Source organism: Equus quagga, chromosome 18, assembly GCF_021613505.1.
Source record: "Equus quagga isolate Etosha38 chromosome 18, UCLA_HA_Equagga_1.0, whole genome shotgun sequence".
In the NCBI taxonomy this organism is placed as follows: Eukaryota; Metazoa; Chordata; class Mammalia; order Perissodactyla; family Equidae; genus Equus; species Equus quagga.
In genome coordinates, this window is record NC_060284.1 from 14,786,299 (window position 1) to 14,800,750 (window position 14,452).

Here is a 14,452-nt window from a genome sequence, read left to right on the forward strand (position 1 = left end):
GTAAGAGTTGTATTTAACTTTATTAGACTATCATCAAAGACAGGAGGAATTTTAGAAATACTCTGGCTATATATAGAGATGAAAAAATTACATCCAGCATTAAGTGACCAGGCAAAAGGCCACACATTGTCAGTCAAAACTAGAACTTGTATCTGCCTCCTAGCCCAGTGTTCTTTCAATTACATTTCTTCACCTTCCCCTAAACAAAGATCTTCCTACAACTCCTAGTAAAAGCTAATCTTGACATTGATATTTTAGTTTGAGCAGGTTATAATGGAACGTTCAGTGAGGTTTTGAGCCACATTCTCTATGAAATGATATTTTAAATGAAATGTTATCTAAGTCTTAAATTTGTAGCACTACTTTTAATTAGTAAATTAAGGTATTGTGTTTAGGGAGATTTTTTTAACCTTAATTTTTGGCTTCAAATAAGAAATGGTGAACACTTTTTGGATGGGTTACTGTGCAAACTGATTCTTGGTATTTAATATATAAAAATCTTAAATTTTTTGAAGGAAGAGGAAGAAAATGAAACCTTTGAGCTGAGCAGGGAATATGAAGAATTAATCAAATTGAAAAGAAGTGGCTCTATTCAAGCTAAAAATCTAAAAAGCAAGTTTGAAAAAATTGGACAATTGTCTGAAAAAGAAATACAGAAAAAGATAGAAGAAGAACGAGCAAGAAGAAGAGCGATTGACCTTGAAATTAAAGAGCGGGAAGCAGAAAACTTTCATGAGGTATACTATATTTAACTTAGTTGTGGTGTACAGTAATGATAATGAACTCAGAAATAACATTGACTTATTTTAAAGTTTTGGTACTTACAGTTAACCCTAGGTATATATTATAATCTGGAAACTAAATAGCAAAAGCACATTAAAATCTTAAGTGACTTTAAAAGATTTCCCCACTCTAGCATTATTTCAAAATGACTTTTATCAGAATTAAAGCCTATAGTGAACATCAAATGGTTCACTCTAGAAAAATAGTTCAAAAGTATTTATTGGCATTAGTTTCAGTTTGAATCAGTAGAACCAGTGTATATTCGAGGTAAACTCGAGATTATTCTTTGTATAATTCAGATTATTATACTTTCTTATTTAAAGATGAGGCCAACAAAGCCTATATGATCTGCTCAAAGTCATGCCAATAATTCAATGGCAGAGCCAAAATCAGAATTCAGATGACATGACTTTGAAGTACCTCCATATGTAAAATAAGGAGGCAATTACTAGATGACTTGTAATGTCCCTTCCAGCTTAAAGACTACTTCTGTGATTATGAATACTGGTTTAAATAGGATCTGGAAAATTTTTTTTTCTGCCAGAATTACCATTTAATAATATTTAACAGCATTTAACCTATATTCTTCTAAAAATGCATTTTCATCAAATATTCAACTAGTAAAAACAGGTGAGGGAAGTTGGGAGGGCCTTCAGAGGATACTGTGAATAAAAAGATAAAATGAAGAAATTATGTGCAAATTCTCTGGACTATAAGCAATTCACTATTATTGAGGAAAGCAGAGTGCAAGATCAGCAAAAGATAATGATGAAGATGCAAACACACGTGAGATGACCATGGGTCTTAAATGCCATGCATAGAAGGAATTTTTAAAACGTGGGCTGATATTAACAAATAGTCTTCTTTATAGCTAGACCATGCTGAAGCTAAAGATGGTTTTAGATTCATGCATTAAAAAATTATTTGAATGCCTACTAAGTTCTAGGGATTGTTCTGAACACTGGGAGTACATTGGTGAATAAACCTGCAGCCCTTGCTCATGTAGTGTTTAGAATCTAACTTGGGGGGTGTGTGGAAAACAATTATTGGGTAGTAAATAAAAGCTATGGGGATTAACAAAGCAGGGCAAGGGAAATAGAGAGTATGTGGTACTATTTTGTACAGGGTGGTCAGAGGGGGCCTGATTGATTAGGATTTGAACCAGGGCTGGAATGGAGAGGACAGATAAATATGTAGGATACAAAACTGGCAAGACTTGGGGATGGTGGTGGAGAGGAAGAGAAGGAGAGGAATTGATCAAAGTACCTGGTACACATGAACATAAGGCAATATGGGAATAAAGGAGTTAGGAAGGAAAAGAGGTCACAAGCTATTTTAGACAAATAGACATGCTGTGGAACATCCAGATATCCATCAATCAAATTGATATGCATCTGAACTTTGTGCAACACTAAAACATAAGGACCTAGTGCCTGGGCTAGTTGTAGATACACCACTTTGTCATTGCTAAAAGCAAACACCATGGCTGTTTTTCACATCTTCTATGTTGTGGCCTGTATTAAGTTTTGGGTACATAAAAGTGCATATAATAGGCCATCAGCCTAATGAAATGAAAATAATTATAATTGTTATAAGTGCTAAAATAGGAGTTATATATTTAGTGTTTACTGGATCAAATAGGGCAGAGTCAATATTCCTAGGAGAGGTTTAACAGGGCTGAGAAAATGAAATTTAAGCTATGAAGGTTGAATAGAAGTTGCAGTTAAAGAGGGGAAGCATTCCAGATTGGAGGGATAATGTGAGTCAACACAAAGGTAAACATTTATCTGGGGAGTGGCAAATAGGTTCAAAGGCAAGGTTCATAGAATAATGGGTGATAGAATAAAAAGCTGGGAAAGTAGGTTGTGGCTAGCTGATGAGGGCATTTTTAACTTTGCAGGGCCCATGATCGGGGAAGAAGGTTTGTTTTAGAACAGAGTGATAAAACGTTTGTTTATAAAAGAATTCTGGGATCCTGGAGGATGAACTGGAAGACAGGCACAAGGGCATGAAGTTGGAATCAAGGGAGAAAAATGAACCCAAATTTAACAAAACTCAGTAACAGGTTGTTTATGGAGAGGTGGTTGCTGAGCCTAACATTATTTCAAGATTACCAGGGAAACTAGATGATGCCACAGAGAATTCAGGTCTGGAGAGGTGGGGTGAATCAATTGTTTTGGCCATGTGAAGTTTGAGCTATATGTGGATAAGGGAAAGGCAGTCTCAAACATAAGTGCAGAGCTCAGGTGAGAGGCAGGAGCTAGATTGTAACTTTTTTAGATACTATTTCAAAGTATAGAAGCAAAGCCATTCTTAAAGAGTTTAATAGTTCAAAGGTGAATGATACAACCCCAGAGAACACCAACATTTAATGTATAGATGGCCATAGATCAGTTGATTCTTTAGAGATAAATGGATCACAGAAGGCAAAGAAAGGTTCAATCAGTATGCACTTGCTTCTTTTTTTTGTTAAAGGTAGAGAAATCTCAGAGCAGTCATACCTAGCTCTACAAAATATGTAGGTAAGATGATAAAAGAAATGAGGTAGGTCAACACTTGTTGTATTGCTATTACTGGCTCTCTATTGTATAAAAGGATATGAGATTAGGACATGGCTTATCTCCTGTAACCCCTGAGAATGTCCTGAATGGAGTTTCCTGTGAAGAATGTTGACATCCCTCCTATCATATCCCTCTAGAGGGTCATTGAGATTTCCTTTAAAAACTTGTGTTGGCACAATTTTTGGTATTGAGTGCAATCAACTTCCAGAGTAGGACCCCGCCCCCCCATTCCCATTTGCCCATGTCTGGTTCCCTCCTTTAGAAAATGTCAATGTTGAAGAGGTCTTCTGTTTATATTCCAGACATCTTTCAAGGCCTAACTCATTCATGCAACCTTTCCTAATCAAAGAATTCCACCCCAGCTCCTTAGCCCTTAACCTGTATCACTCATTTGGTACTTCTTAAATCACTTGTCTTATAGTGTTTGACTTTCTAAAGTTAGATTTTCCAGTAAGGTGTACGCCAAAACCATTCCTTATGCTCCCTTTTATCTCAAATTCACTACCTAATTGTGCTGCTTTTATTATTCATGTGCTGGGGAAATCAATTCCCTATCTAAGAATGCACCTAGAGAACAAAAATCATTCCCTTTAACACGACTCTTAGTAGATTCATTTCCCAGAAACATTTTTAACCTTGTTTTTCAGAGATTCAAGAAAAGGCAAAATTATAGTTAACAACTGACTGTTCATAAACTTTCTCCCAGTTAGCTTATGAGGAATTTTACTTACCGAATTTATTTTCTAAAGGCAGGTTTAAGATAGCTAAATAACAGTTATGAATTTGCACAAGCGTTTACCCTAAAATCCACAAGGCAACTTATTAACTGGGAGGGATTCAGTCAGAATAGCAGTTATTAAACCTGCTGAAATATCCTATCTTGAAGATTCATTTGGTTAAGCAAAGAATAAAATTGACTGTATAGTGTGAACAAAGAGGTCCTTTTCTCATGTAAGCCTCAGATAAACCTGAGATAAAACTGCAGTAAGCAAACTATTGTTTAACATTTACTTTTTAGTCTTTTAAGTATAATAAAGCAATCATATTGCTGATTAGCAATAACTGTAGTCAGGCATTATGTTTATCAACTGAAGGTAAATAATGGCACAAATAGAATTCACCCATTAGGTATCTGGTTGTGTCTCATGTTCTAGGATTTTCCAACATCAAATGAAAAATCTGATTCAGGAGAACCAGAAAAACTACCCAACTTACTCTAACTCCTCGTTCTACATCCATGAACCAAGATTTTCTTATATAGGCAATTGTTTTACAGCTTGTTTCAAAATTTTCTTTATTCAGTTGGATGTGGTACCCTGAAGCAATTTCCTCATAGTACTATGAAATATAAATGGTAACATTTCCAGATAGACGCACAAAAACCTAAGCAGCTTAGAAACCAAGAGTCAACTACAACTAGAGTACTTGAGAAACCATGAATTAACTGTACCGTCCTCTACAAAAACTGTTCTCTAAGGCCAGAGTGACCTCATCAGCACCAAATTGGTTTTATAGACTCAACACTTTGACAGTTGAAACTGCTCTTAAATTACTCATTTATTTCCAATGGCTTCCAACTTTCATCCCTAAATAGATGACTTGCAATCATACTTTACCTCAATGACTTCCCCAAGTTCCAGCCATTGCCTCTTTCGACACTTGTCTTTCCATTTTTTCCACCTACACACTCTTCTCTGCCATTTGACCATCAATAAATTGTTGGATGGAATTCATCTCAAAGACAGTTGTCAACTAAGAAGGGTGAGGAAGAAAATCATGAAGTGGGAAATAAAACAAACTGCAATTTCTGTATGATGTAGTAGGGTGAAGATATGGGGACTCTTGCGAGAAGGAGTATGTTAACAATTGTCACAATGTATAGTATCCCTACCCTTTTCTGTTATTCAGCACTATCAACCAGGCACTGAGAGCTGGTTGGGCAAATAAATACACTGGGACTCGTGATATTGTGTGATCTTTACACTGGGAAAAAGGGATTCCAATTGTTAAGAGAATGTCTTTTCTCTTTAGCTTTCCCAAATTGAGGGATAGCGGAAATCTCCATGTCTGCAGTGTAGCACAAAATACGCTCACTAAACATGTTAATTATTTTGTGCCTGTAAATGACACCTTTAGTTCTGGTTGGTTTTTAGAAAACAAGCAATTCTTATCCTTGGCCCACTTCTTAAAGGAAGAAGATGTTGATATCAAGCCTGCAAAAAAAAGTGAGGCTCCGTTTACTCATAAAGTAAATATGAAAGCTAGATTTGAACGAATGGCTAAGGCAAGAGAAGAAGAAGAACAAAGAAGAATTGAAGAACAAAAGTTGCTACGCATGCAATTTGAGCAAAAGGAGATTGATGCAGCACTACAAAAGGTATGGGGCTTATATATCCTTTATTTTCCAAAGATGCTCTCTTAAAAATCATGCAGTTTTATATGAGGAGGGATAAAAAACAAAAACAAAAAACATCTTAATAGCTTTCAAGTCACTGGAATGTTTTGTAAAGTACATTTTGTAGTAAGCATACTTACATATTCTTTACTTTAGAAAAAATCAAAACACATTTGCTTTCAAAATTCTATGACTAACTCACTGTCCTGAAAATGCTATAGTATAAGTACCAACTTGAATGCATTTATTTTAATTTAGAAAAGAGAAGAGGAGGAAGAAGAAGAGAGTAGCATCATGAATGGCACCACTATTGAAGATGAAGAGCAAACCAGATCAGGAGCTCCGTGGTTCAAAAAGCCTCTAAAAAACACATCGGTTGTAGACAGTGAGCCAGTTAGATTTACTGTTAAAGTAACAGGAGAACCCAAACCAGAAATTACCTGGTGGTTTGAAGGAGAAATACTGCAGGATGGAGAAGACTATCAATATATTGAAAGAGGAGAAACTTACTGCCTTTATTTACCAGAAACTTTCCCAGAAGATGAAGGAGAGTATATGTGTAAAGCGGTCAACAATAAAGGGTCTGCCGCTAGTACCTGTATTCTTACCATTGAAAGTAAGAATTAATCACTTTTTAGTGTAGAACTTTTATTCTATTTAAAATTTTTTTCCTCTAAAAAAAAATCACTTTTCTTCTTCTCTTTTTTTAGCTGACGACTACTAGCTCCCCTTCCCTCTCCCTGGAACTTTCTCTCTCTCTCTCTCTCCGACTTTCTTACTACATCCATCTTTCTGTGGCGGGGCCAAAAAAGGAAACCAGAAGTGCCACTGTGTTGACTTCTTATTCCTTTTCATAAGTCTTCAAACACAAGCTCATCTAAAGAATGATACCTTCTTCCTTTCCAAATGAGCACCAGATTCATCACCATATTATGCAGTAGAAGCGAATGTGTATTTAATGGGGGAAAGTGGGAAATTTATTCAATTATTCTATCAGAACCTATTACAAAGGCTGTGTATTTCCCGTAAATTCAAAGTAATTATATTAAAAAATCATAAATAGAACACATTATTTTGCATGAAAGATTAACATTTATGAGCTATTTACACCTAAAAATAGTATGAAATAGCTGAGACAATGAATTTGGAACCAATATTGATTTGAGTGGGCTTTTTTCCTTAGTAGTACGTCATTTTGGTGTTGTAGTTTCAGTCTTTCTGAACCAGACATACAAGGGGGGAGGGGTGTCATTCCTTTTATAGGAAAGGGGGAACATGGAGAAAAACAAAAAACAATTAAATAAGACTTTTAAGGAACTGCCAGAGAAAATTTGATGGAAACCACTACCTACAGAATCCTGAGTGTTGAGAATATTAAACATGTACTTTTCAAATGAGTGTAATACACATTCAAACTTATAAAGAAAATTTATGTGGTGACCTTGCCTGAAAAATTATATTTTAATGAGAAAACGTTGTATTAATAATTCATGCAGAAGAAAACAGTTTCAACATAATCAAGAATTTCAAGATCTAAGAGGATTTAGGAAATCTAAGAGATTTAGGGAAAAAACAGCACAATCTTCAATTTTAAATTCTGGTCTTTAAAATGAGTTTGTAAATAATTAGCTACCATGTTCTATTATCAAGTTGTTTTATATTTTAATTTTCTGGAAGACAACTTTATTTTACAATGTAAATCCGTAATAAAGTAACTTCTGTATTAAAAAAAAGTCTGTCAGTGTTTTTTAAAAAAGACAAAACACTCCCTTAATAATATGCATCAACGTACATTTATTTTTTTATTGAGGAAACCATAATCAATACAAAATTACAGCAATCATGTGCCCTTTTACATACAATGTCATTAAAGCAAACTCTAAACCACAGTTTGTAAAGTATTCAATTTACCTCAAGTCCAAGCTGCATCTCCCTAAGACACTGTTCCCATCACAGTAGCCATTTTAAGCCAATCTTCTTTTTACACACGGGTAGTTTCTGTAGAGAACACTTTTCTCAGGACGAAAATGCATCGAGCATGCATAAGAAAAAATATATATATATATGCGCAAATACATTTAAGAGTTTCTATAGGGGTATCACTGAAGAAAATAAAACCCTGGGATTTATTTGCTTCGTAAAAGCACCAATTTAAAAAATCCCTCAGAAGTTTATACTGTGGCAAGAAAACTCAAGTGACTAAACAAAAAATAAGGTTATTTTCAGAGTCAAAATTATCTTTAAGTATTGTTAAAATACATTTTAAAATGAGGCAGAATTTTCAGAAAATAAAAATAAGACATCCTCATTGATTAGTAATTTCAACATCCTTATTCTAGACAAAAGATAACTTTGCAGGTGGAACTGGTTCTCCTGGCAGAGCATTCAAACAAATGAAATGTTATCACTTCTGAATATATTCCTATTTCCCTCTTAAGGTACTCTGCTACTCCTACCCAAACCGACCCTTATGAATTAACTACCAAGGTATTTGTCTAAGGATATATTTTACAATGTTTATAAACAACTAGTATTAAATCATTAGTTTTAGTATTAAAACCATTTTCATTAATTAAAAATAAAAGTATACTTCTCATTTCTAAAAGAAACATCAAACCATAAGAATTCCAAGTATCACCACACTAAGATATCTTAAAAAACAAAACAAAAACAAAACACATTGTCAAGTTTTTTAAGTGCTAAATAAAATAAATCTGTTCAATTTCAATCTAAACATTGTTTCTACCACTCCTAACATCCACTGCATTCAAATCAACTGGCTCACCTTTTCTGCTTTCCATTTATTTCAAGGTTAAGATTAGCGCCATATAAAAAATGCTTGCAGTATCAGTGAAGGCTTATGGTAATGAACAAAAAGATTTTCATGAGATAGAAACAATGCCCCAATATCTATTAGCATTCATTTATATTTTCTTTTATAAAAATGCAAACTACAACTAACCAAAACTTGACAAGCTCTTAAAGTTCAAAGAGCTCTTTTTATATTATCAATCATAACATACCTATCATTGACTATTAAAACACGCATATGCACACACATAAATGTGGTGCAGTAACTACATAACTTATGAAATTTAACAGTTCATTGAACATTTAAGATCAAGTGAATAGCACTTTAAAATGAAAAGTGATAAAAAGCAGGTACATTACACCCTATACCATATTATGTATGGGAATACATTTCATATTTCTCAATTATGATTTGCCAATTTTACCTTCTACATTGAGCCCTTCTACGGTCCATGCTCATCGGCTCACCAATGGCATACACTCAAAGGATTCCTCTTTATGGGTAACTATCTCAGGACCTGATTTTATGAGCTATGATTTGGTGCTTGCAGCATCTTCAGCACTGTGTGTGAAAATGAAGGCAGTATTTTTGAATATTTTTCTTTGTTGTAGAGATAAGCAGGAGTTTTAAAAGGATCAGCACATTTTAGAAATCGAATAAACAAAACTGATACGATGCTGCTCTAATACATTCATCTTAACTCAAAATATGTACCAGTTAAAATCATCTATAAGAACACACAAACATTTTAAACTGGCAAAAAATAAAGTAAGTGCAGCGTCAGTTATTAAAGTATTATAAATCAGAAAAATATTGGTTGCTATACAGATTATGAAAGGTTATTTGCTATACAGTTAACATTTCACTAATGCACATGCCTTTTATGAAAACATACTGCCAGTATTCCTTACATTTTTTCCTTTTTCAGTGTATATAAGTTATGAAAACTGAATTGGCTAAAAAAAAAAAAAAAAAAAAAGTAATAAAACTCTAACCCATAACGTCCCTACTGAATTACTATAGTTCAAGAATAAGAAAAAATAAAGACTCCATAGCTTTGGAGGACAAAGAAAATATCCTGTCAATCATAAACAGATTGTGAAGGCTGTTGAAGTTTCTGACCAAGTGATTTCCTAAATCTTGAAAACTATGTAACTGTCCTTTAATTTTTAACAATTCTTCTATATTTGGGAAAAGATTACAAAAAGTTTGGATGTAGTTCAATTACAGCAGCAATCTACTCATCATTTCTTTTTTCTTGTTTTAATAAAAAAAAATTAAAGTAAAAAACATTACCCAGAAATGTAAACAGTTGTTTGAACAACTTACAGACTTTCCACTGAAATGGTAGCATAAATAACAGAATACATTTTGGGGAAGCAGTAGCAGATTGCTTTTGAATACACAACCACAAAAACCTCACAGGGACAACATTAATGTACTGAAATATTTATTTATATATGTCCTTAGGTTGTGCTTACCTGTTGCTTTTTGCAGCAGAACCTAAGGTGGAAGGTCTGGGAAGGCACTGTGAAGTATAAATAATTGCACTGTTTGCAATTAATAAAGATTTTAAACCTTAAATGAATCAAAATCAACAGCCTCCAATTTGTGAGTTATGATACTGACTCCAACTGAACTATTTCTTCAGTTTAATTAATAAATGCACCACTTTCCTAAAAGGTCATCTATAAAACAGTATCATGCAAAATACTGAAATTGTTCACGTCAATACCCTACTCTTAAAGATAACAGATAACTCCTTAACTATTAAACTTCAAACTAGAACTACATATCCATATCTAAAAAAGGGTAAGGGAAGTCACTCTAGGTTCTATAAAACAATCAAAACATTTCAAAATATCTACAATGAACTGTACTGCTACCCTATAGGTTATCTCAACATTTATGTCCTTGTACATCTTCCTTTATATTATATTCAGAACACAAAATGGTGCTCCCCACCAATGAAAGAATACATATTTATGAAATGGTGTTAAAACTGCTACATTGCTTAATATTTGCAAACTGAAAATCACTTCTGTCTGATACATTTCAAGTCTTTCATGTTAATATATAAGATATGCATATTTTACACTGAAAAACAATATATTTTAGGAGCACCAATGAGTAATACTATTCAACTTTGTTAAAGATCAGTTTTCTTTAGCTATAGCTAAAGCATATCAAAAATACTTACCCATTAAGCTCACTTAAAAAAAAATACAGACCTATGTATTATATTCTATGTTAAATTAAGAAGCAGTTATGGTTTTCCAAGATATGAGCACTGTATTCCAACATAATATTCACACAAAGTATGGCATTTACATTATGTGGAACATTGACAAAAAGATACTGTTGCAGTTCATCAATTTGTCATTCTGATGTACTTACAGTGCAATGCTCCTTGAAGGAACACAATCAAGGATGATACACAGCACAGTCCTCCTCACCCCTACAGAGCTAGTTCTATACTGGCTGGATCAAACCTGCACTTCAACAGACAATGGCAAGACAGACTGTATTTGCATGTAGTCTAATATATTAATATGCAAAGAGCCAACAAATATGCAAAGAGTAAAACAAAGGATTTCAACAAAATATCAAAACTTCAGCATGAGTGTTATAGAGAATAAAATGATTTCAAGTACATAAAAAATTTAAGTTGATTCAATGATTGGACTTGTGCATTTACAAAACAAAGCTTATCTATACTGCAAAAAGAGAAAAAAAAGCTTGAACATTTTCATACCCCAATAATGTTTCAATGGCAGATGCACTGTAACTATACTTTTGCATACTATTCACTTTTCTACCCTAAATTTAGAAAGAAACACACTAATATTGTATACATTGAAAGAGTTGCTTTAACATGAGAAAACTTATTAGACTACTCATATTCACTATCCGAAAACTGTTTAAAATTAGTTATGCTGAAACAGTCTTGGAAATCAAGTAATTATCAAATTAAGAACAGAAAGGTTAACTGTTATAGCAGCAGTACAGGTCTGAAACAGTGGTCATGTATAAAAGGAAATTTCACTGTTAATGCAATGGAAGTATGCCAAAAGATCATTGTACACACATGCAGTTTTTAATCAAACAGAAGGAAAAAAAATGAAGATATCAGGATTACTTGTGCTGAAACAGCCAAATACAATAAATGGAAAAGATCCTCCAATCTACTACTATACTGCAAGGGGGAAAAAACATGCCAGTGTTTAAAAACTCAATTAATATTTCACGGGGAAAGCTTATATATTTGTGTATATGTATCTTAATTTATCATTGCTAAGAAATTATGAATCCTTTAAATACCCACATATCCAACTTACCGACACAGGAGGTTTCATATCATTTATTGTAAAGCACAAAACAGGCATTTTAAAAGTGAAAGTATACATTGAAAAAGTACATTTATATCACAAAGCATTGACCACATAATAATTGCAAATACATTTGCTGGAATGTGTACATCTACACTAAATACTAAAAACAAACCAATTTTCATTTCTACACAGAAATATTAACCTCCTATCAGTAGTGATAGATATTTTGTACATATTCAAAAAAAAAAAACACTATTTTAAACCAAAAACAAAATTAAGATCTTCATCAAGTCGTCTGCATCCATATATTTAACAAAGGTTTTTTTCCCCCACACAATGAAGCAAATACTGTATTGTCCACTTCTTATTATTGGCCCTGTGCAGAAGAGATACATAAGAAATACACAAAAAGTTAAAGAAAATCCTTTAAATGGAGCTAACTCAGGAGTGAATCCTTTAAGAAAGAAAACTGGTTAATATAAATGGTGGTGGCTTCTTGCATGATTTGCAAATCCCTGGGGGAAAAAAATTTATTTTTAAAATCAAAGGCATTGTAGAAATATTCAGCACTCAGATGCCAGAAAAGCATTATAAAAAAACAAACAAAAAAACCCAAACAATACACCACAGTACTTCATTTAGTTATACTTTGCCAGATAAAATTAAAAAGGCAAACATAATCCCAAACACACAAAACGGTAAACATGCAGAAAACATGACTGGAGTGGAAATCAACACATTAGTAAATTTATTATACCTGAGGTGCTGGAGGATGCTGTGGCATTCCCTGGGGACTTGTCTGGGCATAGTAGGCTGCTTGCTGTCTATAGTACTCAGCCCAGGCTGCACTATAATCTGGCTGACCACCTGGTGGAGCACCAGTAGGAGCAGGGACTGCTTGACCTTTGAGAAAACAGAATAACTTTGTTGCTGTAACCACAATTAAAAGCCCCAAAGAATCTCATTTCTAATAAAAACAATACCTTGCTTCTTGTAATATTCCTCCCAAGCCTTTGAATAATCTTGTGTCTGCCCTTGTTGACCTAAAAAAAACCCCCTAAATTTTAATACAAAATTATATCCACTGTAAGTACAGGTTATAAAGACAAAAGCACAGAGGATCAGAATTGCTCCTGTTTTATTTTAAATATTCATTAGTGTCAGAAAACTACTCTGTAATTAAGAAAAAGAAAATCAGATGCTTTTTATTTTCTTTTTGCCTTCTACTTACAACTTTTAGTCCTAGAGCATCATTATTAATAAAAAACAAACCCCCAACTATCCATAGTTTTAACTAAGAAAGGTAAAGAGTTAGGTATAATCTTGATTCAGTAACAGAATTTATAAACTACTAATGTTCTAAATTGAGTTTGGAAAGAGCTCCAAGTAAGTAGTCTATGGTTCCTTGGTGGTGATGTTGAGGGTGGGGTGGGTGAGTGGGAGACAGGACCCGTCGGTGACTATTTTTTTTGTCTCTTATCATTTGGATCTGGTACACTACAGGTTTTAAATAAAATACAAATCTTCAATGGAGAAAAAGAAAAATAACATTTTTGCAAAACAACAAAAACGCACTTAAAAGCTATTACAATAAGACATCATTTAATAATTTAAGGTCTGGCCAAGACTTTCCTTTCCTGATTAGTGATCTATAAACTGTGTGTACAAAGACTAATCTTCAAGATACTCTTTAATAAGATTCTTGAAGTTTTAATACAACGTGTACAAATTACAACACAGTTTTATTAAAAATGACCTGATGAAGGACAAAGAGCAATTACTAAAGAGGTTAAGCAAGAATATCAATGAAACACAAAACTCAAGCTTTCATAAGTGTTTTTCTAGGCAGGGTAACTTTTTATGAATTACGAGACTAAAGAGACATAATAACCAGGTGCAATGCATGAACCCTGGACAGGCTCTGGCTTAAAACAAACATAAAAACAAAACCCACACACAGACACAGCTACAAAAAATATTGTTCTGACAACCAAGGAAATTTAAATATGGTCTGTATATTGATATCATTGAATAATTCATTTAGAGCAAACAGTCTGTAACATACTTTGAAATGGCTTTGGCACAAAAAATGTACACGTACGCACACATGCACAAAGTACATAAGGCAAACTAAAAAAATGGTGAATCTGGGTAGAAAACATAAATACGGGTGTTTGCTGAACTATGTTTTCAATTTTCTGAAGGTATAAAAATTTTTGAAATAAGTTGGAGACAAGGAGAATGTGTTTTCCTATTTAGGTCCTTTATTTAAGCAAATTTTATTTAGTTTGTAATTCACTTGGCTTTATCAAAGTATTATAGCTAGAGAAAAAATACTGTAACAGACACACACAGAAAACTGTTTCTATGTTGGCTACTGCCAACAAGGCAACTTTAGTTTCAGAAAGTAGTCTATCATGGTCACAAAACTGATCAAAGAATAAAAGAAACTGAGTGAATAAAAGTTTAAGATTTATGAATAACTTTAAAAATGCAAGAGAAAGTCCCCTTCTATGGGCAACAGCACAGAGAAATTCCATATTCTATAAACAAAGTGCTCATGCTTTTG

General features: G+C 33.5%; 2 protein-coding genes across 23 annotated transcripts in view; one reads left to right on the plus strand and one right to left on the minus strand.

Moving 5' to 3' along the window:
- The window catches only part of NEXN (nexilin F-actin binding protein), a 43,171-nt gene extending 35,699 nt beyond the window's left edge, over positions 1 to 7,472 (plus strand). For 3 of the 5 annotated variants that reach the window (XM_046645216.1, XM_046645218.1, XM_046645219.1), the window contains 4 exons: positions 516 to 737; positions 5,536 to 5,721; positions 5,998 to 6,355; positions 6,450 to 7,472. In XM_046645216.1, coding sequence (XP_046501172.1) covers positions 516 to 737; positions 5,536 to 5,721; positions 5,998 to 6,355; positions 6,450 to 6,463 — 780 coding nt within the window. In that variant the 3' untranslated portion in view covers positions 6,464 to 7,472. Of the gene's footprint in view, positions 1 to 515; positions 738 to 5,535; positions 5,722 to 5,997 lie in introns of all 5 variants that reach the window. The other 2 variants (XM_046645217.1, XM_046645220.1) reach the window with 1 other exon arrangement.
- Positions 7,473 to 7,513: 41 nt separating this feature from the next.
- Positions 7,514 to 14,452, minus strand: part of FUBP1 (far upstream element binding protein 1) — a 34,393-nt gene continuing 27,454 nt past the window's right edge. For 4 of the 18 annotated variants that reach the window (XM_046645207.1, XM_046645206.1, XM_046645201.1 and 1 more), the window contains 4 exons: positions 12,867 to 12,926; positions 12,641 to 12,786; positions 10,033 to 10,079; positions 7,514 to 9,112 (listed from right to left, as the gene is read on the minus strand). In XM_046645207.1, coding sequence (XP_046501163.1) covers positions 9,082 to 9,112; positions 10,033 to 10,079; positions 12,641 to 12,786; positions 12,867 to 12,926 — 284 coding nt within the window. In that variant the 3' untranslated portion in view covers positions 7,514 to 9,081. Of the gene's footprint in view, positions 11,049 to 12,210; positions 12,399 to 12,640; positions 12,787 to 12,866; positions 12,927 to 14,452 lie in introns of those variants that run through there. The other 14 variants (XM_046645211.1, XM_046645210.1, XM_046645205.1 and 11 more) reach the window with 11 other exon arrangements.